We start from the raw sequence: 26023 nt of genomic DNA on the forward strand, positions 1-26023 counted from the left end.
AGCTTTAATAAGAATTGAGTGCAGCAGCGCCTGTTTGTTTAGATGTGAAAGTCTATTTTTTACAGGAGTGTCTCCTCTTCATTTTGAATTAATCTTCAAGGTGTTCTGTATATTAATGCACTAGGTAAATAAAGCTGCATTGGGCTTTTCCTTAGTGTGGAGTAAATTTAGAAAAATTACCTTTTAGGTGACTGAGATAAAATTGTAGAGCAACTTCTAGCTTGATTTCAGGTAGGAGCCTTTTTTTCTTCCTTCCATCTCCTGAATATCTTTCAAGCCAACTTGATGGAGACTTAAAATACTGAGCTTTAATTAAGGAAAGGTGTAGGTAACAAGGTAGGAGTGTTTCAAAGTGATGCAGAGATGAGCCAGAGGCAGGCTTAAGTACATCATCCATAAGATGATGCAACTTCACTTGAAGGTTTTGCCTGTTAAAACACCAAAGTCTCCTGTGATGTGAATCAAATGTGTGAAATCAAATGAGGTCATATCTGCTGCTCATTGAGGGACTTGTCAAACTGTTTGTGTAGTTTTGGTCTGATTTGTTACAAATAGGAGTAATGTCTGGACCAAAATGGGATAAAGTATTCTTGTAAAAAGAGAAGTGGAACATACTGAATAACAGATTTTTGAAAAGTAAAAAGCTGCGATCCATTGATATGTACGTATGAAATATGGTACAGTATGCATTGCCAAACTGTATCCTGGAGTGTGCTGCAGCACAAAGCAAGCTTGGAGCTTTCATTTCTAGAGTGGTCTGTGGAAGCATAAACATTTTCTGGCATAAAAAAACTACAGGGAAAAGCTGTTCAGGTTTTGCCTAGTGTTTCTGGTAGAGATATATGTGCCTATGAAAATAAACAAATGAAAGGGGAAAAAAAACCCAAACAACTTACCTGTAAAGACCTGTAGAAGTCTTTACTTACATACCTGTGTTCATTTTCTTAATTTTTATCTGCTTATCTCACCTTAGTCTGATCCAAGTAGCAGAGTTGAGTGGTGTACTGTTAGCATTTGAGAGAATGCTGGTGCAGAACTGCTGGATTGCCTGCTTACTGCTAGGCATGAGGAAAGTGTGCAGGTTTTTTTCCCATCTCCCTTTAGAATAAGCAGTTTCACTTAGTTGTTTCAAGCAATTTTACTCTGTACAGTCCCTGGGTACTCATGCTGTGTTCTGAAATGTGAAGAAATGTCTTGAGCTGTTATCTGGAAACTGCCAGTGTGGAGTCAGCAAGGTAGATCCCAGAAGTGAATTGAGAAATCTCCACTTTGACCTTCTCAGAGGACTTTTTCCTGGCTGGTAATCTACTCTGGGCAGTTCAAGGCAAATTCATTAAATGTCTCTTATGCCACCTTGCTGAGTTCTAGCCTAGTGCAAGAAAAATTTATGTACACTGAAATCCTACACAAAAGAAGTGGCAGGCAGATAATGCTTTAACTGATGAGGAGGCTATAGAAAAACCCATCAAAGTGAAACTTGGGGTGCCTGCTCATTCTCCTTACTTGCCAGTACATGAACTACATTTCTGGGTTGGATGTGCTCATATAATGGCTGGACTCTTGTGGGTGAGCTGCTGCTCTGCATTGCCTGTCCTTGAAGTCCTCATTACAATTCCACCAGCCAGGAATGTTAGCTGCCAACTGTACTCACCTCTGACAGCTTCTCAACTTTAATATGTGTGGGCTGATTGACATATATCAAACTCTTTACCTGATATTTTCTCTGTAACTGGCAAAGAATTTTCTCAGCTATGACAGTGGAACTGGTGGACAAAACTATGCTGTTCTCAATACCTCTGAGTGCTTGAGACTCAAAAACTGTGCACATTATCTCTTCAGTGACTGAAAAGTTATGCAGCCACTGAAATGCCATGGTGTTGCTTTGTGGATATCTTGAAACACAGCAGAATAGCATTGTGTTTTAATATTTTGTGTAGCGTTGTCAGCTGGCTCTGAGGAAAATGTAATAACAGTATGGAAGTCTGCTAAAACATAGCATGTTAAAAAAAGAATAGGAATCTCCTCCTTGGTTTTACAAAAGTTTTTCCTTTTGTAGACTTCTCCTTGCTGGATAGGTGGAAACAATGAGCCATTGACTGGATTTACATGGAGAGGTGGATGTGAACGGGAGACCACTGGCATTCAGATTTGGAGTGAAGTGTTTGTAATTGATAAACCTAATGGAACAAAGGTGAGTGCTTTACTTAGCTTTATTTACTCAAGATCTGCCTTGGAGGAGTTGTAGGCTTTTTGGTTTGGTTGTATGGTGTGGTGGTTTTTTTTTTTGTTTTGTTTTTTTGTTTTTTTTGTTGTTTTTTTTTTTTTTGTTTGTTGGTTTGCTTTTTTGTTTGTTTTGTAAATATAACAGCTGTGGATGCCCCATCCTGGAAGGTGTTCATGGTGGCTGTTTGAACATTGGTTGCTTTCCTTTGCACTGAGTCGCTGTGTAACATATCTGGAAACTATATCAGTGTAAGGATGGAGATGGATTCTTACAACCCAGCAGAAAAATTCAACAGTAGTCTCATTCTGAGAGTACTTTGTTTTGGCAAAGTCTACCCCATCCAGGCTGATGGGTTATCCTGGGAATGCTACAAAACTCCAATGGCTATAAATACCATCTACAGACAAAGGCTGTGGTGAAAAGCTCTGTAACACACACTGTTCTTTGAAGGGTGAGAATATGTTCTAGCTTCTAGCTGTATTCTAGTGAAATGTAGTAGAAATGGCTATAAGTATTTCAGTGTCTGGAAGCTGGTCATCCATATAATTTTAACAGGCAGTCTATGAAAAAGTACCAAGTCTAACAGTGGGGGAAAAAAAAGCACTGATTTGATTCTTTTTTAACTCTTAAGTCAGTTTAACTGCAAAGTTTACTTGGAGGTGTTTATGCTGAAACAAAATGTTAATGTTATTAATAAATATTTACTCCACAATAGTGGTGGTGATCTTCAATGATGTGCTTTGAACCATCATTTTAGGTTATTTAAATTTCATACCCTTTGCGTTTGCAAAGGAAACACCTGATGCTCAATCTGTGTGACATGGATTTTAAAAATAGTGGCTTCATGGTGTTTAACAAATTTCACAGCTAACCAAACGTTTCTCTGGCTAAAACCCAGTTATTTTGTTCTAATCTGCTTATGCTTTGGGAACAAATCACTCACTTGTTCTTGCTTATCAGCAGGAAAGAGAAGGGAAGTGTAGTAGATCCCAAAGATGGGACTTGGACTGATTAAACTTTTTTCATTAATAGAACTTCTTTGTCATTCCAGCAGACAGTATCAGTTATCTTGTTTTCTGTTGCAAATAATTATTTTTATTTGTTTATTTATTAGTAACCATCTTACTCTTAGCTCTAATGAATTATGCTTAGATCTACAGCTAAGGCTGACGTTCTTGCAGTGAAAGGGAGCTGTTAGATACTCTGCATGGCACCCCTGCTGGGCCAAGGGTTTCTGAGGGAGAAGGTAGCCAGGCAAGGCCAGGGACTTGAGGCTGGTGCTGGGGCCCTCTGCTGCTTACTCAGCTGTGGGTGTGTGTAGTCACCTGTGCAGGGAGCTGGCTGAGGGACAGAGACTTGCTCTGCTTGGAGCAGAACTTACTGCAGTGGTCTGGAGTGAGAAAGTGTCCATGGTCTGGTTAACTGCTGCTGTTCTTTCCAACTTTGCAGGTTGCTGTACTACTCATGGATACCCAAGGTGCCTTTGATAGCCAATCCACTATCAAAGACTGTGCAACAGTTTTTGCCCTGAGCACCATGACGAGCTCTGTCCAGGTGAGAATATCCATGCTGGCAAATAATGGCAGAACCCTCTATCCTGAACATGCAGAGATCATCTCTTGAGCCACACTTGGAAAGTTCACCTGCATATCTTCCTCCAACTCTGATTTCAAATTCCATACTTTGTCTTATTTTTGTTGTGGTACATACTGCCCAAGTGGAATCACATACGAAGCACATACTGCTCAGTGGAATCAAGGTTATGCAAGGCCAGGCTGAGTTAATTGCTGACAGAACTGGGAAATCCCCTCCCCCCTCAAGATGTCAAAGTAGCAACTGCTTCTTTACAGATGTGTTACAGAATCTTTTTTAAGGCTGTAGATGCAGTTTGGGGTGACATTATGCTGTGATCAGCTGAACTTAAAATTGCTGCTTCTATTAAAGTATTAAACTCCTCATAATTGTGCTATACTCAAAACTACTTCTAAGCTTGTCCCTTAGAAGTGCCAAAAGCAAGCAGGTTTTTGAGGGGTGACAAGTGACTTTCTTCAGACGTGCTACAACCTAAAAGGAGCAGGAGTATGTAGAACACTATTCTTGACCTGTGGAGTTGGCTCTGGCAGATCGTTTTTGAATAAGGAGGTGACTTTTGTTTGAGATGTGTTCTGTGACACTTTTCTACTTGCTGACTTTTTGGAGGGAGCAAAAATGCTCAATGTGTGAAAGAGACTGTATGAATGTAAGACAATGGTTTCATGTAACACTGTAGTTCTCTGTCTCTTGCAGGTATACAACTTGTCTCAGAATATTCAGGAAGATGACCTTCAACATTTGCAGGTAGGAATATGATGAATTATGGTAAACTGCTTCTGAACTGATAGTCTTAACAATGTTTTAGAAGTTACTATTCATGTAATTGACTTGGAAGCTGTTTGCTGCTTCATGTAAAGCACTGAATTTGACCTGATACTAAAACTGGTACAGTCTGTAAGAACTGTGTTTGCATCAACTCCATGATGCTTCTACTGTGTCAGTGTAGAGGTAAAATAGTATGGACTTTTAATCTAGCTGATTCTTTTAAAGTCTGTTCTCTGTATTGCAAGTTCTGAAATTCCTGAAAAAATGAGAAAGGAAAATGGAAATACTTAATGATGAAATTCCGATGTTTTACTTTTTTCTTAAAATAGGGAAATGGATTTTATTTCATAACCAGTTTGTAAGGAAGTGTTGGAGTTTGGGTCAGGCCAGAAAGAGTCTTCTGCCCAGAAGCCGTCTCTGGTTTTTCAGCTGAGAAACTTCTGCAGAGTTTTATTTCTGCTTAGAAATAAAAGCAGGAGAATGTTGTCTTCACTGGGTTTTTATCCTCTAATGGAACATCATGGTCAAAGGCCACTGAGTCTTCATGTGCAAGAACCTTATCTCCTTAACTTAAAACCTGTAGCTTTAGAGAATAGCTTCTGTATTACCAAATGCCAAGGCTCTGACCTTGTCACAGCTTAAAACTGTTCTGTGTGTCTTCAGTGTTACAACTTGCTGCCAGTGCTGGAAGTGGAAGAGCACTGAGTTAAAGTAGTCTTATGAACCTGTTCTCAATTAACAGGGTCATATCACTGAGCCAACACCCCCCACCCTCTAAAAAACCTAGCCAAGCACTGAAAACAAAAAATCTGTAGGTAATTACTTGAAAACCAGGCTTCCATTGAAACTTTGGTCCTTTAAGCAGCCTTGGTGTAATCTGAATAAAACAGTATTTCTGTTCTAGTGGAGGGTGAGATTTGAGGGAAGGAAGGGAAGAGAAGGATGATAATTACAAGCATTGGGTAGGGACACCCATGCATTTAAAGCTGCAGCAGGGAATCATGGTCTGAAGGAAGGAAATTCCAATTTTTTGTTTTAACAGGAATTTATCTAATTGTGAAATATTGTTAGTCTCTGACTGCCTTTTGCATTTAGCAGGGAAGTGAATGAGGTAAAGAGTTGGGGTCAAAGAAACGAGACTCTTGTGGGTCTTGGTGCCACTTGTGGGTGCTTGGCCACTTCACAGCTGCTTTTGCTCATGGTGACAAGGGCTTGGAAGCTAAGCTGTATTAAATTAGTCTTGTCAGTTCCCAGGTGCTCTTGTGATCCACTCCAGAACTGCCCTTTGAGCTGTAATTTACCTGAGATGCTCCAGGAATTAGTTTAATGCAGAATAATGATTGCCTGGTACTGGAGAATTGTGGTATGCTTCCAATGTGGTGTGCCTCCAATATCTGTGAGGAGGCTGACATAGATTGACCTCTGCTGAACCAGCCAGCACAATCACTAATTCCTGTTCTTGTGGGTGCTTTGACCTGCTCAGCCAACAAGGAATGCTGCTGCTGGTATTAAAGATGGTGAAGGCAATGAGAGGAAGACAGCTGATACTTGCCTTTATTTTATACCAGAGAGAAGGAACAATTATTAGTAAAGGTCACAGGCTGAAGCAGAGATCTGCTGAACTTGGCTTGTATTTAAATGTCTGATATATTGGCTAGAACCAAGTTCCCTGGGATTTCCAGGAATAAACCTTTTGTGGGAAGTAAGGGGCAAATGTTAGAGAGGCTTACCTCCTTAGCCTAGGAAGCAAGTGTTGGAAGCTTGGTGAGAAATGCAGCCAGCTTTTCTCTGAGAATAGCCCATAAGCCACCCACTTAAAACTGCTGTGTGTTGACAGTTCAGGAATGGCACTGTGAAGCCTGTAGGAATCATGTCTCCTACCTGAATCTTACTGGGGGTTGGTATACTCATTTTTGAGGTTTGTTTGCCATTTTCAACCTATAGTAAGATACAAGATTGAATGCTTTTATTTTTTAGTGACATAATGGAATATTTCACAGCAGAAAAATGTGTTTTCTATGTGGCACACCCTTACACTGCTCTTTCTCTAGTTGTTTACAGAATATGGAAGACTAGCTATGGAAGAAATTTACCAAAAGCCGTTTCAGGTAACTGTGTTAAATAGATTTAAGCAGTTGAATATGTAGAAAATGAGCTCAGGATAATTTCTGAAGATTAATTAGTTGGGCTGAAGGTAACTAGTTCTTTGCAAGACTAATTTTCCTTCACTACTGTCGCATGGCTTGGCAAAAATCCAATGGAAAAATGCTGAAGAGGATCATATTTTGGGGCAAGTATAGCTTTGGGCTTGATCTATAAGGCATAAAAGGAATCAAGTGATGTGCAGATGTTAAGGAGAAAAATTTTGTGCTGCCTTCTTATTTATTACTCTGATATATGATTGGTCTTTGCTGGTGGTAGATCACTCTGAGAAAAGGTCCTGTTTGGAGGAAGGGTTTTTGTTTAGTTGTTTTTTAAACAAACAAGCACTTGCACCACAGAACTACAAGGCTGCTTCATTTAAAGCAGCCAAATATACAAAAAAACTTACTATTCTTGCTTGTAATCTATAATATATTTTGTTTTAGAGCAGCCAAATACTTAAAATAATCACACATGTGATAGAATGTTTGACCTTGGAAATAATGCAAACCATTCATTGCTGTTCTTCCTGTTGCAGACATTAATGTTCTTAATTAGAGATTGGAGTTATCCTTATGAACATGCATATGGCTTGGAAGGAGGAAAAAAGTTCCTAGAGAAAAGGTTGCAGGTAAGTTATCTCCAGTAGTCCTATTCTGTCTTCTAAGTGACACTTTGCTGTCAAGGCAATGATGCATCATGAGCTGGCTCCTTGTGCTAATAAAATACATTTGTAGTGTTTCCACTCAAAGGCAAAGTTGACATTATTAGGTTAAAGGTTACACTTTTGTGCTCTTACTACTTTTAAGATGATGGTTAATCTTGACTGCAGTGCTATAAAACTGGTAGCAGTTTTCTTACTGCCTTTTTTTAAATTATTTTTTTTCTTTCAGGTAAAGCAAAACCAACATGAGGAGCTACAGAATGTAAGGAAGCATATTCACTCCTGTTTCAGTAATCTTGGGTGTTTCCTGTTGCCCCACCCTGGTCTTAAAGTTGCAACAAATCCAAATTTTGATGGGAGATTGAATGGTAGGAAGCTTTTCATTTTGTGTTTCTTGATTCAAATCCCTGAGTTTGTTTTCTTATATGGTGGAAGTTAAGCACTGTAATGGTTAGATATTGAAATGCCTGACTGGAAAATATGAGGCTAAAAGGTGAAGCTGCAGAATTTAGAAATGTGTATTGTGTGCTCTTTTTAGTGGTTTTAAAGTAGAGGAATTAAGCAGGCAGAGGGAATGGATATCTTTGTGTCTAGCTGTTCATTGTAATCTGATAACTTGAGACATGCTTAAAGGTCATTAAATAGAGATTCCAGAGATAACTAAGGGCTCCAGAGGGCAGAATTCCCAAGATTAAAGACTACTTTCTGGAAAGGCTCTTCTCTAAGAACTTGCTGAACCACAGGTCAGCTCTGAAATATCTGAAATAAATGTCATAGGATGTGTGTCCCCAACAGAGGGAATGCATCAGAATGGCAAAGGCTATAAAAATGAGTTATAGTGGTGGGATGCCAGCCCCTGCTGTGCCTGGAGCACACACCTCTGGAGTCATTGTGCATTGCTACAACTGGGGAAATGCACTTAAAATATTGAAAGCACAGTGGAACCTTGTTCTCCCAGTCTGGAGTTAATATTGGTAGAGTAAGAGTAGGTAGAACTTACTATGACTTATTACATAACTTACTTATTATGTATGTAAGCTTTTAAATACCTTAAAAAGGCAATTCAGAGGTGTGACACTGTGGATTTAGAGGGATCATGGGCTATCAGTGTTCCTTTAGGAGATACAAGATTGGAAACTAACCACTTATTTCCTGAAATTGATTGAATTTTACTAGATATAGATGAGGATTTTAAGAATGAACTGCGGAATTTGATACCGTTACTGCTTGCCCCTGAAAACTTGGTAGAAAAAGAGATTAGTGGATCCAAAGTGACCTGTAGAGATCTTGTAGAATACTTCAAGGTAAGCAAATTCATACTAATTATTTCTGTTAATAGCTTAAAAGACAATATTCTAATTTTAGGCCATGTTGTTCCCAGAGAAGATATGATATCTAGGCTGACACTCACTGATCAGCTCACTTTTATTTTCATTTCATTACTCTGACTTTCCAGAATTGGCACACTGCTCCTAACAGTACAGCTCTTTGCAAGCTACTGTTAGCAAAATTTGTGGGTTGGTGGCTTTTATTTTCCTTTCTGTGAATATGCTGAAATAGCTCAAGCTTTATTAGATAATTTTTTTCCTACTTTGAAATCCCAGTTGGGTTGGGTTTGTTTGTTTTTGTTTGGTTTTTGTTTTGTTTGTTTTTTTGTTTGTTTTGTTTTGGTTATTTTTAATTAAAGTAGGTCTCATGTAGCTTTTACAGATAGAAAAAAAACCAGCTCTTAAACTGCTAGGTATGCCATGAAAATTTCAGATACTTCCCTCTGGATTTTTATCATGCAAGAAAGGTGGTTTCTAAACACTTGCATGTGTAGCACCACTATGCTCTGAAATATTTATGTATGATACTCACAGCTGTTAGTCTTGAGCTTTTTTGGTATCATGGTGACACCAGCAGAAATGTGATAACATAATCTCTACATCACTAGGGATTGGTCTGGTGTGTGTAGTTTTTTTTTTTTTTTCCAATTGGAATGACTTAGACAGTTGGCGTGGTAAGAATGGTGCCACTGTCTCCTAAAGACAGGAATTTTGCGTTGCTACTTTTGGGCTAGAAAAGTTGGACTGAAATTAAGAAACGATGTGATTTGAGACCAGAGCTCATTTAACTTCACTTGTAAAACAAAATAACCTTTTTAAAGGAAAGGCATGGTAGGGGATGCAGAAGTGATGGCTGTTCTGACAAGCCTAGAATCAGCACAGGAGCTCAGAGCTTCAGTCTCTCTGTTTTTGTGGTTGCACGCTGCTTTTTGCTCCAGTTTTCCTCTATTAGGACCCACTCAGGTAGAGCAGCAGTTTAGAAAGGACTGCGTCCTAAAAACCCAAGTGTAAAACCTCTGCTGGAAGGCTGATTGACATCTTGTATCCAGTCGGGGAGCAGTGCTGTGGGGTGCTGCAGAAATGCCAAGCTTATGTAACTAAAGAGGGCTGCTCCCTTGGGACTGTGCATCTGAAGCTGAGATTGTGAGCCCTGAATTACTGTAGGGCTTTTACTTGGAGGAAATAGCTGCAGAAGCAAGGAGGGTGTCAAGGGAACAGAGTCCTGTATAACTATATGATTTTGTAGGTTGTTCTACAACCTAGAGCATTGAGTATGTGGGGACCCTGATAACCTTTTTCTCTCCTCCCTGGGAGCAAAAAGCCCTCAGGCCTGAGGCTTGCAGACAGGGCAGGGAGGAAGGCAGCAGTGGTGTGAAGAGAGTCAAGATAAACCCTCCTCAAGGGGCTGAGAGTGGCTTTGCTGGTGTAACTTGCACAGCTTGTCCAAAGCACTGGAATGGCTGCTGCTGCCTGCTGTGCCCCACCTGCCTGTGCCTAGGAGCTGTGCCATGGGCCAGCTTGTGGGCTGGACAAGAAATGAAGTGTGTGTTCTCTTCCAGCCCCCTGAAACCCTGGGAAAAGTAAGGACACCTGGGGATAAATCGGGTGGGGCACAGTGGGATAGGCTGCCTGTGTAGCTTCTGGAAGTGTTTAGTGTGCCCAACTCTGTCTGCATTAAGGGCCTTGATCTGTTTTTTTTCCTCCTACACTTCAGTAGATCAAGGCATGTGGGGAAATGTAAGTATTGGTTCTCCCAGCACTGGGGTAAATTTGGGCAGACCTATTGCCAGAAAGGCTGGGATAGTCATCTCCACTCTTGTTATGGGTGAAGATTCCCTGTTTAGCAAAGACCTTATGCATTTGAGGGAGTAGAAACTTGCTGTCAAACCTGTCACTTCTAGAGACAGTAATGTCTCCTCAAGGTTCTCTGCTGCCCTTCTGGGCCCCAGTCTCAGGCACAACAAAGTGAAGGGGAAAAAATGCCCAACCTTTTTGAAGAAAATGACATAATTTCATATTTAGCATTATTGCAAAGAAATAATCTGAGATCTATTTTTGTATCATCCCTCATTTCTTATTCTCGTTAAACATAAATGCTTAGAAAAATAAACCTTTTTTTTCCCTCCTATTTAGGCTTACATTAAAATCTATCAAGGAGAGGAGCTACCTCATCCGAAATCTATGCTGCAGGTATTTTATTTTCTTTGAAATAATCTGATTAGATTATGTACTTTATAAATTCTTCGTAACTGAAGAATTATGACTGCCATGGGCCTCAAGCTCCCCCACACAGCTGTAGTTCTTGAAGGATCTGTGTACCTTGAAAGCCACTGGAACCGCGATGGTTGGGTACTCTTCCTTAGTTTCATCCACCAAGTGAAAAGAAATCAACCAACTGGAGCTGGGGTCTGTCTGGTTGGTTGGATTTTTTAGCTGCTTTGCCCTCTAAGCATGAGTTTCGTGTAGCTTACTGTTTGTAACTTCTGAGATCAGAAAATGGCACCTTGCAGCTTTAACTACAATAATTGTTCCTGACTGGACACAGGTAGAAAATAAGTCTTAAACTCTTAACAAACTTGACAATTATGATTGACACCAAAACTGTACATCTATAATGCAGAAATAGTACCAGCTTCCTTCTTCCCTCTCAGGTAGTAAAGTAATTTAGTACCAGGATCAAAAAGATAATTTAGTGACCCTCATGTGCTTATTAACAGCAGAGCATTCAGAAGAGATTGCTTATGATGAAAAGCCTGTACAAGCAAGCTGAGGTTTGTTTGCAGCTGTGCTAGAAAGCTGGAGAAAGGCAGCAGTATGTTTTAATGTATCTTGCTGAACTTCAGTTATTTTTGTGTGGCCTTTTCCTGGCCAACAGGAGCTCTGGAGGTTTTGAGGGTATGTTTTAATGGTGTAAAACACAGGAATGCTGTGAATGACACAGGATGCTCCATGTTTTCTAGGCGACAGCTGAGGCGAACAATCTTGCTGCTGTGGCAGGAGCAAAAGACTTGTACAGCAAAGGCATGGAGCAGGTATGATGGCACAACCTTTCCTAAACGCCTGCATGCAAATACAGGCCTTCAGCTTCCATGTTGTCCTCTGTGTGTGAGCACTTCAGTGGGGCCAGGACTTGTGTGTTTTCTGTACTCTCAGGGCCAGGACTTGTGTTTTCTGCACTCTGCTCTGAGCTTGGGTGTCAGATACTGGGGATGTATGAAAATGGGTGTGTCTGCAGGATTCCCACCTGTTAGTTCCCTCTATGGCTCTTGACAGGCATCTCAGAATCCTGTGACATGAAATGCACAAGCAGGTGAGCAGACATCTGTTGTGTCAGGGTTGCACAGTGATGGAATTCTAGTTTTGTAGTCTCATACTTCTGAATTGTGGCCATTAATTAGCTGTAAAATGCAGGGATTGGAGTAATTAAAATTTTTGAAGTTTGAATATAAGAATTACTTTGAAAAACCTGTGTATGTAATTTCCCACTTGCTTCTTCTCTGGAAGATAGTGATCTTCTATGATTCTAAGCTGCATGCTGGGTGGATTTCATACTTTAATGTAGTAGTATGCAAAGTTTTATCATAGGAAATTCTGAAAACCATTACATGTCTCATAAAGCTTAACAGGACTGTGCTTATTGTGAAACTGTACAACCAGAAAGACCAGTAGGTGTGAGAACATTTTACATTAATTAGGCTAATTGCGGTCTTAATTGCTGAAGTAGCTTTCTGTTTTGAAATTAAAGACCTAGTGCTAGCGGCAGACAGGCCAGTTCCATTTGTTAGCAGGCTGTTTGGAGAATGTTCTGCTGGTTTAAGGGAACTCCTCTATTTCCATTTTGGAAAATGTCTTGAAATAGTAAATGTGTTGTTTATAACAAGTGCCAATTCTGCCTTCCAAACTTGAATCTTCAGTGGTTGTTGAGATACTGTAGCTGTAAGGTTTCTAACTTGGAGTAGGGAATAAACAGAAACAGATGTTCTTTTAAACAGACTTTGTTTCCATAGTAATGTTCTCCAGTACTGTATATTTTTTTTTATCACTGTAGAGATATGCACAAATTATGGAATAGTTTTTTATCCAGATGTCTCATATGATGTTCATCTGACACAGCTCAGAAACTTCTATTTTTAAGAACAGGAGTGGGAACTCTTTGGATTTAAAACTCAGTTATGTAAAGGTAGTTCTTGCTGCAGCTTCTGAGTTGTCCTCATGAACCAAAGCCCTCGTTTTGCTGAGTGTGTATAACCAAAATACTGTCCCCCTAATGACCTGAAATGTAAGGAACAACAGGTCCAGTGTCAGAGTATGAGAAAACAGTGACAGTTATTCGTGTGAGGGCCTCTTGATCCCACAGTAGCTCCTGGTGTTTAACATGCTCTGGGCAGTGTGGAAAAACTGTTCTGAAGATGAGACTGGTAGGCATTTTCCAGGGAGTTGTGGTGGATGTGGAGGATTTCAGTCTGGGTAGAAGCAGGGATGTGCATGTGGCTGTTCTGCCCTCCTGGCCTTGCTGAAGGGAACAGTGGAAGTATGAGTTCAGTCCTGTGCTGTGGGTGTGTGTGTGGTTGGACAGGTGAGGCTCCTGCCCTGCCGTGATCCAGAATACCTTTGGCCGCTTCCCTGGGTGGGCCTGGGGCTCAGGAGCTGAGGGAGCTCAGGGGGAGGAGGGCAGCAGCAGCAGCAGAGGCTCAGGATGTGATTCCATGGTGTGTGCTTGCTCCCACAGGTGTGTGGGGGAGATAAGCCTTACATTGCCCCGTCGGACCTGGAGCAGAAGCACCAGGATTTCCGAGAGAGCGCCATCCGGCAGTTCCGCTCCGTGAAGAAGATGGGAGGGGAGGAGTTCTGCCGGCGCTACCAGGAGCAACTGGAAGTGGAAATCGACGAGATCTATGCAAACTTTGTGAAGCACAACGATGGCAAAAACATCTTTTATGCTGCTCGTACCCCTGCCACTCTATTTGCAGTCATGTTTGCCATGTACATAATCTCAGGACTGACTGGGTTCCTTGGCATGAACTCCATAGCTGCCCTGTGTAATCTCGTGCTGGGGATGGCTCTTATATCGTTTTGTACTTGGGCATACGTTAAGTACTCTGGGGAATTCAGAGAAGTTGGAACAGCCATTGATCAGATCGCTGAAGCTATATGGGAACAGGTTGGTATCTGTTTTTATTGCAAAATCTTGCTGTCTTGAGCACACGAAAAGCTGGTCTAGAGCTAATAGAGAATGTTAGTGCTGCCAAAGGGAAAATCTGCTCAGTAGTATGGCTGCTTTCTTCAGGAACAGATGCTGCGCATAAGGAATGTTAAATAAGCTTAGGATGTTACCAAAGAAGTGCTACTTAAGGTGCAGAAGGTAATTAGTAAGTGCTTTGATGGTCAAGAGTGGAGGGACTCTTCAGAACTCTCCTTCCTTATTCAGAGCAAGGAATTGATTAGTCCTTGGAGAGAACTGGCTGGTGATGGCTTTCAGCAGCTGCTACCAGAGGGTGCACATCAGGTTTCCTTCATCAGGGAGACTTGTGCTCTCTGTGACAGCTTCAGTGGGTGCAACTGCTGTTTGCAAGGAATACTCAACAAATTCCTGAAAGAAAAGATGTAAGGACAAGAGAGCTGGAAGAGAAAACTTTCTGCATAGAGATTTTTCTGCCTGAACTCATTTGACACAGCTGTGCCAGCAAGGCCAATGTAGAGAATTCCTGACCAGTAGTTTTGGAGCATTTTTGCTGGCTCTGTCCAGTGCCAGCAGAAGGGAAACACTTTCCTGCTGTTGTTACTGGAAATAAAAGGTGCAGTGACCTTATCTGGGATTAAAGTGTGTCCTGTGAGGCATGAGCAGATAACTAACTGGAGCTTTCTGCACAGATGCTTGCTTCCACAGCTGGAAAATTCCTGTATTCAAGACTCATCCTAAGCACTGGTACACTAGGCCTATCTGAGCAACCTGCTGAGGGTCCCAGTCAGGTTTTGAGTTACAGTGGAGCAGAAAAAGTGGATTTTTAAAAATAGGGAAATGAGCATCAGTAAATAAATTGGTAACTAAATCTTGAATTAGCACCACTCATTAGTGATTAAAATTGAGGCTCTCCAGTATTGCTGGAGCTGCTGCCTTCCCTGGAAGGGGGAAAACTTGACTTATGCTGGCAGGAGCTTGCCATTTGTGGGCTGGAGGAAACTGGTCTCCAAAAGACCTCAGCAGTGTTGCTGTTAGAGCTGCACATCACCAGTAATTTGCAAAGCACTGCAGGTCCTGTCTGAGTCACTCTGATTAAATGCTCATTCTTGCTGTTGATTTTTCTGAATCTCTGCCTTTCTTTTCCCTCCTTGCTTCAGAGGAATCCCAGGAAGGTGAGAAGTTACTGGCAATCAGGTTTTGTTTTTTTTTTTTTTTTTTTCTGAACTTGATAGAGTTTCTGCTGTGTTGTGAGAGCCGTTTTTCCTAACAGCTGAATTCGTGTTTTAGGTGTTTTCCAAACTCTTTGAAGTCCTTAGACGCCGAACGGTTCGTCGTGCTCTTACATCAGTGCCGCGACAGCGACTCTCATCCAACAATAACAAGAAGAAAAACTAGCCAGTATTTTTAACTTTCTTTCTGTATCTGAAGTGTTCACACTTACACATATAGGACAATAAGCTGGACCGTCTGGGCCGGTCTGCATAAATGCTGTAACCATACCAGACTGATGCTGCATATGGGGTATGGAATTGCACATCCATCTTCTAGGAACTGTAAAGTGGTTTGAATTCAGTGAAATACTGCTGTGTAGGAGGGGTATCACTTGTGTCCATAGCATGTGACTGCTTCAACCTCATTATTCTAGCAGCAAAATTCATTTCTCTTTCAGTTCATGCCACTTTGTGTCAGACTTCATCATTCTAAGTTTTTTCATGATTTCAAGTCTCATCTCTTTATATGATTTTAAATCTTATTTTCCTTGGTTACCTCATTTTCTTGTTTCTTTTGCACATTTCTCATTCCACAGGTGTTGAAGCCCATGAGTGATAATTTGATGGAGGATCACATGAGGCAGTCTGTAAAAAACTCTATCAAAGCAGGCCTGACCGAGCAGGTGGCTCACCATGCCAGACTAAAGACAGACTGACAGTTCGTCTCCTCTTCAACTCTGCCCTCTCATCCTAGACATGCTTGCTGTACCATGAGAACTCAATAATAATAAAAGATAAATAAAAATAAACCAAAGTTTACAATCAACTGTAGAAGTAGTTTAGTGTGATTGGCTTCACAGATTGCTGCCATCACCGGGGAAGAGTTAAGTTTGTCAGTGCTCAGCTTCAGACAAACCGGTGCCATGGAGCCCGCTGGGTGGGAGGGAGGGGCTCAGTTTTACACAGTCCCGGTGCCCCGTGTTCGGGGGAGGGAGGGGGAGCTTCCCCAGCCTTGTGAGTCCGTGCAGGCTCCGGCTTGCAGGGGGAGCCCGTCCCCTGCAGGAGCTGACTTCAGGGAAGTGTCATGATCAGCCCCGCACCAGGAGTGCTCTCCCCGCTGTCCCCAGCTCGGCACCGCCCTCGGCTGCAGCGAGCGTTTCTGTGCTCAGCCGGTGGAGCCGTCAGAGCAGCCCCTCCATTACAACGTGTCTCTTGCTTTCTTGCCTTTTACCAGTGTTACACAGATGCATGTGCTGGTTCCTCACGCAGAACTGGGGTGTCAGGGAGGCAGTGGCTCAGCACAGAGGGTGTCTTGCCTTGAACTCGCAGACCTGGTCCCAAGGGAGGTGCATATTGGAACTGAGCTGTCTTTTTCTGCAGTTTAGCCTTCATGTATATAATATTGCCATTAATTCTACTGGGGAAGAAATTCCATCCAAAAATGTTGCCTACAGCTACCAAGCAATGAGTTAGGATTGTCTGTACAGTGTGTTTAGTTTTTATTTTTTAAGAAATCACAGATAGGGCATGTATATGAAATATAAATATATAAATACGATTTTGTATCAAAGTTTTGTAGTTTATGGCAAAACCTGGTTCTGTGGTAGCTAAGTGCAGTTCCTGTAAAGGAATGTTTGTGGCTCATGTAAATGTGTGAATGCATCAACAATTTGAAGTTTTTTGATATATTTGTGATATTTACTTGCCTTGAGCACTGCAATCTCTCACCCCCTTGGGAAAATCAATGGGAATGTTTGTTGTGAAACTCTTGTCTTCTGTTGCATTTTAAAGTTATTTCCTGTAATTTATTTTCAGTACATTATTAAAATCAGTTGTATATATATGAAATGAAATCTGTGCTTATTTTTAAAAGATGTTCAAGTATTGTATTCTACTACATAAACTATGTCAAATACTTATCCTGACAATTATATGAACAGATTTGTTCTATTGTACTTCATAGCTTTCTATTGAAGCCGATGTTCCTCTCATGCTTGTCTCTGGAAGGTGACCTCTGTCCAGCTCATACCCCTTCCCTGTATAGGAAAACCTCCTGCTGTTCTTAAAGCACGCTTTTAACTTGTGGAGTTGCTTGTCAGATTCTGCCCTCCGACAATTGTATCACTCTGAAATCTTGTTACTGGCTTTACTTTCATTCTTGGCTAAATCAGTATCAACTGTGTGGAGTGTAAAGGCAGCTAAAGAATTAACTGCTGTAGTTAATTAACAGCTGTGTGCAATAGCTGGTTTTTTTGCATTCCTAAATGGTAACAATTTTCATCAACATTTGAGCTTTAACATCTCCCCTCTCTCGAGTGAGGGAAATCATCTGTCTAGGACTAAAGCAATTGCACTGTGACTTTTGCACCGCAGAGAAGTGCTGGGGAGTGGTGGTTACCTGCCCTCTGCAGGTGAGGGCTCGGCTCCAGGGGAATGATGCTAAAGAGGAGGTAAGAATGTCGCATTTTATGATATCTCAACCTGTACAGATTAAATACTGTTATTCAAACAAGCCAATGCTTTGGTGATTAATCTCTTACTAATCAAATGAGTCACACGGGGGTTTGTGGGGCCTGCCCTTGCTGCTCGTGGTCTCCAGGAAGGTGCGAGCAGATCTGAGGCTGTGCCTTGTGGAGATGGCTAAAGCAGAACTAAAGCATGTGGACAAGCAGTTGCAAGGCTTTGTCTGGACTCTGCTTCAGGCTTGGTGCAGGGAGAGTTCCTGAAAGCTGTGCTGCAGCATGAATGCAAAATCCCCTCGAACTTGTGGGAGGGGTCAAGATGACTTGATTAAGTGTGGGAAAGGGATGTTTTAGGGGCTAAAAAGGGGTGGTCCCGTGGCAGTAGGTTGCTGGTTTGTGTCCTTGTTTGGCCGTGTTGACTTAACCCTATCTCACCCTTTTCTGGAAGAGGGGGGACTCTATTCTGTGGGCAGAGGTCAAAGTGCCAGGGACTGGAATGGGACCTGGGAGCACAGGGGCTGCATGGCTGGAGTAGCAGCAGCCTGGAGTGAGGTTGTGTCACTTGAACAGCAAGCTGGATTTAGCCACCAAGTAGGGTAAGGGGCCTGGGAGTCACTGTTGGAGCAGTTCTGGGTCTGGGCTGGACACAGCTGTTTTTGCATGAGGCAACTGGAGGGACAAGGTCTGAGCTGACCTGGAGGGTGTGGGGATCCATTTTTATGTGACTCCCTCTGTGGAGGCAAGAGAGGCTCTGCAGGGCCCAGTCAAGGACAGACTGGTGTCTCAGGGCCAGCTGCTGAGGGCAGGCACAGTGGGGATGTGCAGGGGTGGGCTGTGTCCCTCTGCTGGTTACTGGAGCAGACTGGTGGTGCCGAGGCTGGATACTGGATGAGCTGAGCCTCCTTGCCCAGTTCCGAGGGAGGCACAGCCTGTGTGTGCACTGCCCCCAAGAGCCCGGCAGGGTGAGGGTGCTGGGACCTGGGTGGATGGTGTGAGCCCTCTCCCTGTGCATGCCCAGTGGGAATGCTGGCTCAGCCTTGCTGCTGGTGGCACGTGGAGACATGAAGCTCTAGTGGCCTCACCTCCATGGGCAGCCCCTTCAATTAGTATTCCTAGAATAAGATTAGTATTTCTCAACTTCTGTGTATTGTGAAGAACATCAGGTTGGTGCACAGAGTGGGTTCCTCAGGGAACTGAGCAGTTTCACAGGGCTTTAAAGGAGGTGCAGCTGCTTTCTCAACCCTGGGCTGCTCTGCTGCTACTCAGGAAAAGAGTTCTGAGAGCTGATCCAATTCTGTGCTAACTGTGGTGTATTCAGGCTTTGCTTCCCCTGAACATGCAAAAAGTCGAATGGAGCAGGAAAAGCACAGAGCAGAAGATGGTAACTGACCTCTGGCCAAGTCCTGCCTCACAAAGGGCAGGAAAGCTACGTGGAAGATCCTACAGCTGGCAAAGTACAGAAAGAGACACAGGAGCAGAGGTGACTGGGAAGATTAACGAGGTACAGCAGCAGAAAGAGGTGGAGAAGGTGACAAGACAGGAGAGTTGCTCCTTCTTGTTTGGGAAGTGTGTGTCCAGATTCCTTGGGATGGGAAATCCTCATCTGGAGCAGTGGAAGACATAACCAGCAGGATATTTCTGGCTATCTCGTGACTCAATTTGCCTACAGCAGGCTAGGGCCAGGCCACAGATTTTTCCTGTATATGTCTGATCCTTAAAGGTTAAGTTAAGGAAACTAAAAGTACATCAGGTGGCGTGGCACAACAACAAGGAAAGGGTAGAGAACAGGAAACCCTGTATTTTATGAACCCAGATATGGGGGAGTGTCCAATGTTTTGTATCATTATGCTAGCCAAGTACAGCAGTATCTCAGAACTCCCTGCCTGTTATTATGCTGGATATAGCAATTAAGCACATGGTATGGTAAAACCTCCTCTTTTTTTATTGAAAAACATGGGTGGGAGTACAGACAATATTTACATAAGTTCCCAAGTGCAGATCAACTCAAGAACATATGACCAAAAATACGAAAAAAGAATGTGGGTCCAAAACAGAATGATGGAGGGTACCAAACGGTACAACTTCCTGCTAACCACGGACCTTCAGATAAGATCAGCAACTGAAAGGAGAGAAAATGCAGGAATTAGAAGCATGAAGTGAGTGTGTGGAGAGCCCAGCCAGCAGTGCTGGTGGCAGCACTCACCGTTCATGGGCATCTCGTCGATCTGGGTGGAGTAGTACTGCTCGATGTCCCGCAGGATGCGGATGTCGTCGTTCTTCACGAAGTTGATGGCGACACCTTTCCGGCCGTACCTGCCCGAGCGGCCGATCCTGCGGAGGCACGGGGGAAGAGGGGATGGAGCTGCTGTGGGAAGAGCTCCCCCAGCCCTGTGCCCTGTGCCCTGGGGGAAGCCTACCTGTGGATGTACAGTTCTCTGTTGTTGGGCAGGTCGTAGTTAATGATAAGCGACACCTGAGGCACATCCAGGCCTCGAGCCCACACGTCTGTGGAAATAAGAACTCGGCTGCAAAGAGAAGGGCACTGTTAGGATTCTTCTGCGAACTCCCAGTCTCCAGAGCATCCCCTGCTATTCCATGCTCCCCCCATCCCACAGCACACCAGCAGCATCCACACTGCTGCTGCACAGAAAGCTCCCTCTTGCACTATCACCAAACTTCAGTCAAGACAGGACCAACACAGCTTGTTGGATCTTTCAGAAGGAATAATGCTCCCAAGTGTTAAAAATACTGAGGATGGAGCACAAACATTTTTTCCTTGATGTATTTTAAATGCAGCAATTCCTCATGTCTGCAGCAAAACAGAACAGACTATAATTCTACACCCAGAGCTACAGAGCACCCCTCCTTGGAAAGTGGCAATCTCTCAACCCTTCAACACCACAGGAGACAGATGGAAATTGGAGTTTCCATAATCTGAGCTGAGCAAAGCCCTGAGAGAGGTGTTAAGGGTTCCCCTGCCCTGAGGCAGCAGTGATGTAAGCAATGCTATTTGGGGCATTTACCTGGCGCCAGATCTGAACTCTTTCATGATGGACTCTCTCTCCTTTTGGGGCATGTCCCCATGCATGGATGAAACCGTGAAGTTGGCTTCCCTCATCTTCTCTGTGAGCCAGTCGACCTGTGAACACAGCCTGGGTTAGCTCTTTGCTCAGACAGCCAAACACAGCAGCTGAGCTGCAGAATGTCTGCTGAGATGAGCTGGTATGGACTGAGAGACACTTCCACATGCATTCTGAGACTAAGGGAAGTTAATAATCCTTACAAAGCATCAGCTGTATGATAGAGGGCTCCACAAACCCTGAAAGGAGTGGAATTAAGAGCATTTATTTAGGAAGTGTGGTTTTGCTCCAGGAATGATAAGCAACTAGATTGAGCACATTCTTACACTTCTCTAAAAAGGCAATTCCTGTCAGCTCTATCAGGTCTGCCTGTTGTTTTAAGCCAGGCACACCCCAAAGGTTTAACCTGTGGTCCTACTAACTATTTCCAAATGGGGGAGCAACCAGACCTCTTAACTAACCCAGCACTGTCTGAGCCACCCTCAGGAAGCACCACACCCCTCTGATGGCCCCTGTACCTTTCTCTTGGTGTTACAAAAGATGACAGCCTGGGTGATGGTCAGCGTGTCGTAGAGATCACACAAGGTGTCAAACTTCCACTCTTCCCTCTCCACAGCCACAAAAAACTGCTTGATTCCTTCGAGGGTTAACTCATCACTGCAGAGAACACCACAAGCACATGAACAGCAGTTAGAAGGGCTGGGCTTCACCCCTCTGCCCCATGTGCTGTGGGTTCCTGGGTCCAGATGGAGTCCAAGTTGTTCTAGAAAGTCCTGGGAAAACTCAGCTTTAAGAAGGGCCCTGTATGTGACCTGTTCAGCAGGGACTGGAACTGCTCTGCTCCAGCCAGACAGCTCCGAAGGAGAGTATTTCTGTTCTCATCATTTTTTTTACCTTCCAGATTCTTGACAAGAGACTGAAAAAAGTCTCAAGAAGCTCAAATGTACTAAATGTGGCAGTGTAAGAGCTCAGGCAAGAGGGAGACTCCTCCCACATTCCAGTGCACAAGGACCTGTGATTGCACCAGACTCCAAGAACACCCAGAATCATAAAGGGTTTTTTTGCCCGCTATGTAATAGGAAATTGCAACAGGAAGACTAAAAAAATCCTCAGGGGGAGCCCAGGAATTGGGTAAGTCTGAAGGATAGATTTCCATGAGGAGAATGAGGGGACAGCCAGGCTGAGCAGCAGCACACAGAACTGGACAAGGATAAAGTCAGGGAGGTAAGTCAGCACCTGCTGGAAAATGGGACATGAGCACATCTGCAGACACTCGGGCATGAGAGAAGGAACATGAGAGGCTCTCTGTACATTTAAACCCATTAGTACTGTGAACTGCCCAAGGCTGGACCAACTCAGAGTCCCTGTTCTCTCCAAGGAGACTCACTCACCGTTTCACCAGGATGCGGATGGGGTCTGTCATGAATTTGTTGGTCATTTCCAAGATTTCATGTGGCAAAGTGGCGCTGATCAGAACCACCTGTGTGGCTGGAGGCAGGTACCTGTACACATCATAAATCTGCTCCTTGAAGCCTGCAGTGCAAATCAAGCCACACAGAACAGTTAGCACATTCTTCTCCCAAATATCCTCCCCTTTCACAGTCTGATCTGGAATTCAGTACTGGGATGAACATTATTGTGTGAATCAGTAGCATCAGACAAGGCATGTTGTGCAGCTTAACCCATTACAGCCTGTAACTAACTATAACTGTCTTTTCAAAAACTAACTTCTAGAAGTGAGCCTGCCAGCTGGGACACCTTGGAATCTCAAAGAAGCGAGGAAAGAGCAAGTAAAAAGGAGACAAATGTTTTTACCTTTATTAAGCATTTCATCTGCTTCATCCAAAACCAGCATTTTGATGGCACGAGTTCTTAGACTTCTGCGACGAATCATATCTGTAAGATTTCACTCTGTGAGATGAGAATGCTCTGAAGGCAAGTGAGCCCCACCACTGTCAGGGCATTTTGGTGGAGCAGGGACAGATGTGAAAAATAAAAAATGCCAGATGAACTTTATGTCAACAGAATCCACAAAACCTGTTTGAGAGTCAGCCCAGTTTGGCAGCTGCTGATTTTTGGGGTTTTTTTTCCCCACTTGTGGGGAGCAGTTCATGTTCTCCCAGTGACAGGAGCTTGTGTAAGGGCTGTATGTTTCTCAGAGACCCAGAAGTTGTGAGCCTGAAGGCCAACACGACCCCTGTGGTAACTGCCATTAACAGTAAATGTTAAACTCTCCATGCAGTGAAAGCAGAAGGTACCAGCTGCAAGCGCACCTGATTTAACAGAGATGCAGCACCCAGCAGGACACAGAAAATGTGGGCCTGATTTTGGCATTTATGTAGGCCTGGCTCTTACCCCTTGAAGATTCAGGGACTGTAATACTTTCTCCTTTTTCCAAATCACCACATAAAGAGTCACCTCAACAATGAAACGCAAAACATAAACAGAGAAAATGAAAAAACCATCACCACTGATTTCTGTCCAGTCTTTTCCAGGCACAGCAGCAGTAAGTTGTTACCTTGTTACACTTCACCTTAACGTTATACTAACGGTGTTACAATAGATTTCAGGATTTCTTACCAAACACCCGGCCTGGAGTGCCAGCCACCACGTGCTGCCCATAATCCAGCTTGCGGATGTCCTCACCCACGTTGGTGCCCCCGATGCAGGCGTGGCACTGCACATTCATGTAGTCTCCCAGGGCCAGAAGCCCCTGTGTGGATACAAGAAATGGATCAATCACCCCAGCTCTCCTCAGCCTGCATTTGTGAAGAAATGCAAGTCTGTGCAGCTATGCTGTGGGTTTTTTAAGAGAGATGCTAGTACAAGAAGTTTAGAGGGGTTTTTTTAATGTCTTTTACCGAAACCTCCATAACAGCAGGCCTTAAAACACTGGGAACTCAGTTCCTCAGGGATCACAACTGCTGTAGAAGTGCTGGCCTTAAAAACTCAGTAAGGGCTGTGCAAAACCTCACACTGCCAAAGTAATGGATATAATAACGCCGAGGAGCAAACGGCCCTGTATCAGATACTTCACTATTTCTCTCAAGAATGGAAAGAAAACTGGAAGTTGTGCTTTGAGCTCTGCTAGAGGAACACCAGAGCACTGGCCCAGTGCTTCCCAGACAGGCATTGAAATGCTTCTACCTTCTGAATCTGCACAGCCAGCTCCCGAGTTGGTGCCAGGATCAAGGCTTGGGTCTCGCGAACCTGGTAAAAACACGGAATCACATGGAAGTTAATCACAGGCCACAGAGCCAAGCATGCAAAAATGATGGATGTTACAGAACTGAAGCTGTGAAATGTCACAGCTGAAGGATTTATCACAGAATTTTGTGCTAAAAAAATGTGCACATTTCTTTCAAAACAGAACCAAATTTCAAGCCCTTCAGTTCTGTGTGTTTGGTTCAGATAAACACCTTAAGGATTCCAAGACAAAGTTTTGAAGTGTCACCTCTAAAAGTATTATAAGCACTTTATAGAAATAAAGCAAAAGCTGTTCTTTCCACTTAGAACATTCAATCTTTGTTTTTATGTCCCCAGTGACAGATGAGTAACAATCCCAGCCGACTGAAAACCACCCTTTTATTCAACTGCATCTACACATCCAAGTTATACCCCAAAACTACTGGATGGACACGATGCCCCTGAGCAGAACAAAAGCAAGCAGCTGTCAGTCAAAATCTAGGTTTGTTTCTGTGCAATGTGTGGCAGTAGTTCAGACAGGCTGATGATGCTTATTAGGACTGTCTGAAGACAATTCTGCTTGCTGAGAGATTAACTTAGCCCTAAGAGGTGAAAGAGGTCAGCTGTTAAAGACAACTTTATGACTACAATACACCATCTGAACTTATTTTGCCAGACTGGCTTTAACAGTTAAACTGTTAGAGAGTCTGGTGAAATTCTTGGTCAGAATTCTGTCTGAGATTCACAGCACATAATTAAAAGATTTCATTTATCCACTCTTAAAGAACACACTTTTGTGATGAAGACCAGAGATTTAGTAAAAATTATTTTTAGCATGTGCTGCTTGCTATGAAATTACCTGGATATCCAGGCATTGTAGAACAGATATGGAGAATGTTGCTGTCTTCCCTGTTCCCGACTGTGACCTGAGAAACAGATGTTTGGTGAATACTCTGGATGTCTGGACAAACAGCACAGGCAATTTCAACACATTCCACCCCTCTGCTCTCTCCCACCCCTCCATTGCAAAGAACTCAACAGTGTCAACAAAGGCTTGTTATGATCAGAGTGTGACCTGCTGTCAAGCAGCTTTGAGAACTGCAATAATATCAGGGACAGAACACTCCAGGGTCCCCAGCTGTGGCATATTCACTCTTTATCAGACCAGCATTTTAACTTTCTGCCATCTGCCACATATATACCTTTTTTCAAGTAAATGACAGGTAAGCCAATGCAATTTGCAAGGCTAGTAATTTGCACTAGTGACGAAGAAAGGATTTTTTCGGAAGGATGGATATCCTTCTTTGTCTCTAAGAAATATTGTTTACCGTAACTAAACCTAATAAACTCTGGTGTTAACCAATGTTAGGATCACAAGTTAGCCAATTCCAGTGTTTTGCCTGTTACATCATAAAACCACAGAATATCTGTATTGAAAGGGAACTCAAACAACATCCAGCTCCATCCCCCCTGCCAAGGGGAGGCACACCTTCCACTAGACCAGGTCGCCCAGAGCCCCATCCAGCCTGGCCTTGAGCACTGCCAGGGATGGCACATTCGCAGCTGCTCTGGCCAGCCTGTCCCAGTGTCCCACCAACCTCAGGTCATCCCCCACACCCCGCCAGACCCAGCTTCCAGCCCCAAGGCAGGGAGCGTGTCCGGCACCCCCGCCCCGGCCGCACTCACTGGGCGATCACGTCCCTGCCCTTGATGATCTGCTTGATGGCTCGCTGCTGGATGGCCGACGGCTTCTCGAACCCTGCGGGGGCCAAGGGACACGGTTAGGGCAGGCCCGGGCGGCACGGCGCAGGCGCGGCGGGGCCACATCCGGGCCCTGCCGGGCCCACGAGCCCCGCGTGCCCTCAGCTCGCCCCCCGGCCCCGCGCCCCTGCCCCCGCCCCGTCCCCCTCCGTCCCCGCCGCCCACCGTAGGCGTAGATGCCGCGCAGCAGGTCCTCCCGCAGGCCCATGGTGTCGAAGGTGGGCGTCACGTCCACCTCCTCGCTCGTCTCGAACTCCACCTTGGTCATGTCCTCCTCCTTCATGAGGCGCTTCCGCGCCGAGCCGCCCGCGGACCCCGCGGAACCCGCCATGGCCGCGCCGCCGCCGCAGCCGCACAACGCCCGCCGCGCGCGCACCGCGCCGCCACTGCGCCTGCGCGGGGCCGCGGCGGGAGCGGCGCGGGCG

At 44.0% G+C, this 26023-nt stretch overlaps 2 protein-coding genes across 13 annotated transcripts in view; one reads left to right on the plus strand and one right to left on the minus strand.

Annotated features, from left to right (window-relative positions):
* ATL2 (atlastin GTPase 2) overlaps positions 1-15935 on the plus strand; it is a 44110-nt gene extending 28175 nt beyond the window's left edge. For 10 of the 12 annotated variants that reach the window (XM_056487526.1, XM_056487531.1, XM_056487530.1 and 7 more), the window contains 11 exons: positions 2057-2191; positions 3674-3778; positions 4511-4561; positions 6634-6690; positions 7263-7355; positions 7618-7756; positions 8565-8692; positions 10850-10906; positions 11677-11748; positions 13446-13877; positions 15706-15935. In XM_056487526.1, coding sequence (XP_056343501.1) covers positions 2057-2191; positions 3674-3778; positions 4511-4561; positions 6634-6690; positions 7263-7355; positions 7618-7756; positions 8565-8692; positions 10850-10906; positions 11677-11748; positions 13446-13877; positions 15706-15825 — 1389 coding nt within the window. In that variant the 3' untranslated portion in view covers positions 15826-15935. Of the gene's footprint in view, positions 1-2056; positions 2192-3673; positions 3779-4510; positions 4562-6633; positions 6691-7262; positions 7356-7617; positions 7757-8564; positions 8693-10849; positions 10907-11676; positions 11749-13445; positions 13878-15185; positions 15297-15705 lie in introns of all 12 variants that reach the window. The other 2 variants (XM_056487532.1, XM_056487534.1) reach the window with 1 other exon arrangement.
* Positions 15936-19490: 3555 nt separating this feature from the next.
* On the minus strand, positions 19491-26012 carry EIF4A3 (eukaryotic translation initiation factor 4A3). The gene is made up of 12 exons (XM_056487540.1): positions 25764-26012; positions 25524-25596; positions 24697-24763; positions 23799-23861; positions 23232-23364; positions 22467-22547; positions 22043-22184; positions 21170-21308; positions 20595-20710; positions 19989-20096; positions 19775-19902; positions 19491-19690 (listed from the first exon to the last, which is right to left on the minus strand). The coding sequence occupies exons 1-12, from the start codon at positions 25927-25929 to the stop codon at positions 19674-19676; spliced, it is 1233 nt and encodes a 410-aa protein (XP_056343515.1). The 5' UTR covers positions 25930-26012; the 3' UTR covers positions 19491-19673.
* Between the last annotated feature and the right edge of the window lie 11 nt (positions 26013-26023).

The sequence above is a fragment of the Oenanthe melanoleuca genome, chromosome 3 (genome assembly GCF_029582105.1).
Source record: "Oenanthe melanoleuca isolate GR-GAL-2019-014 chromosome 3, OMel1.0, whole genome shotgun sequence".
In the NCBI taxonomy this organism is placed as follows: Eukaryota; Metazoa; Chordata; class Aves; order Passeriformes; family Muscicapidae; genus Oenanthe; species Oenanthe melanoleuca.

Coding starts and splice junctions, on each gene's coding strand:
- EIF4A3 (XM_056487540.1), bottom strand. CDS start 25,929: ATGGCGGGTTCCGCGGGGTCCGCGGGCGGCTCGGCGCGGAAGCGCCTC. Junction 25,597..25,763: donor GCGCGGCATCTACGCCTACG/GTGGGCGGCGGG, acceptor TGGCCCCCGCAG/GGTTCGAGAAGCCGTCGGCC. Junction 21,309..22,042: donor ATCCGCATCCTGGTGAAACG/GTGAGTGAGTCT, acceptor TGTTCTCTGCAG/TGATGAGTTAACCCTCGAAG.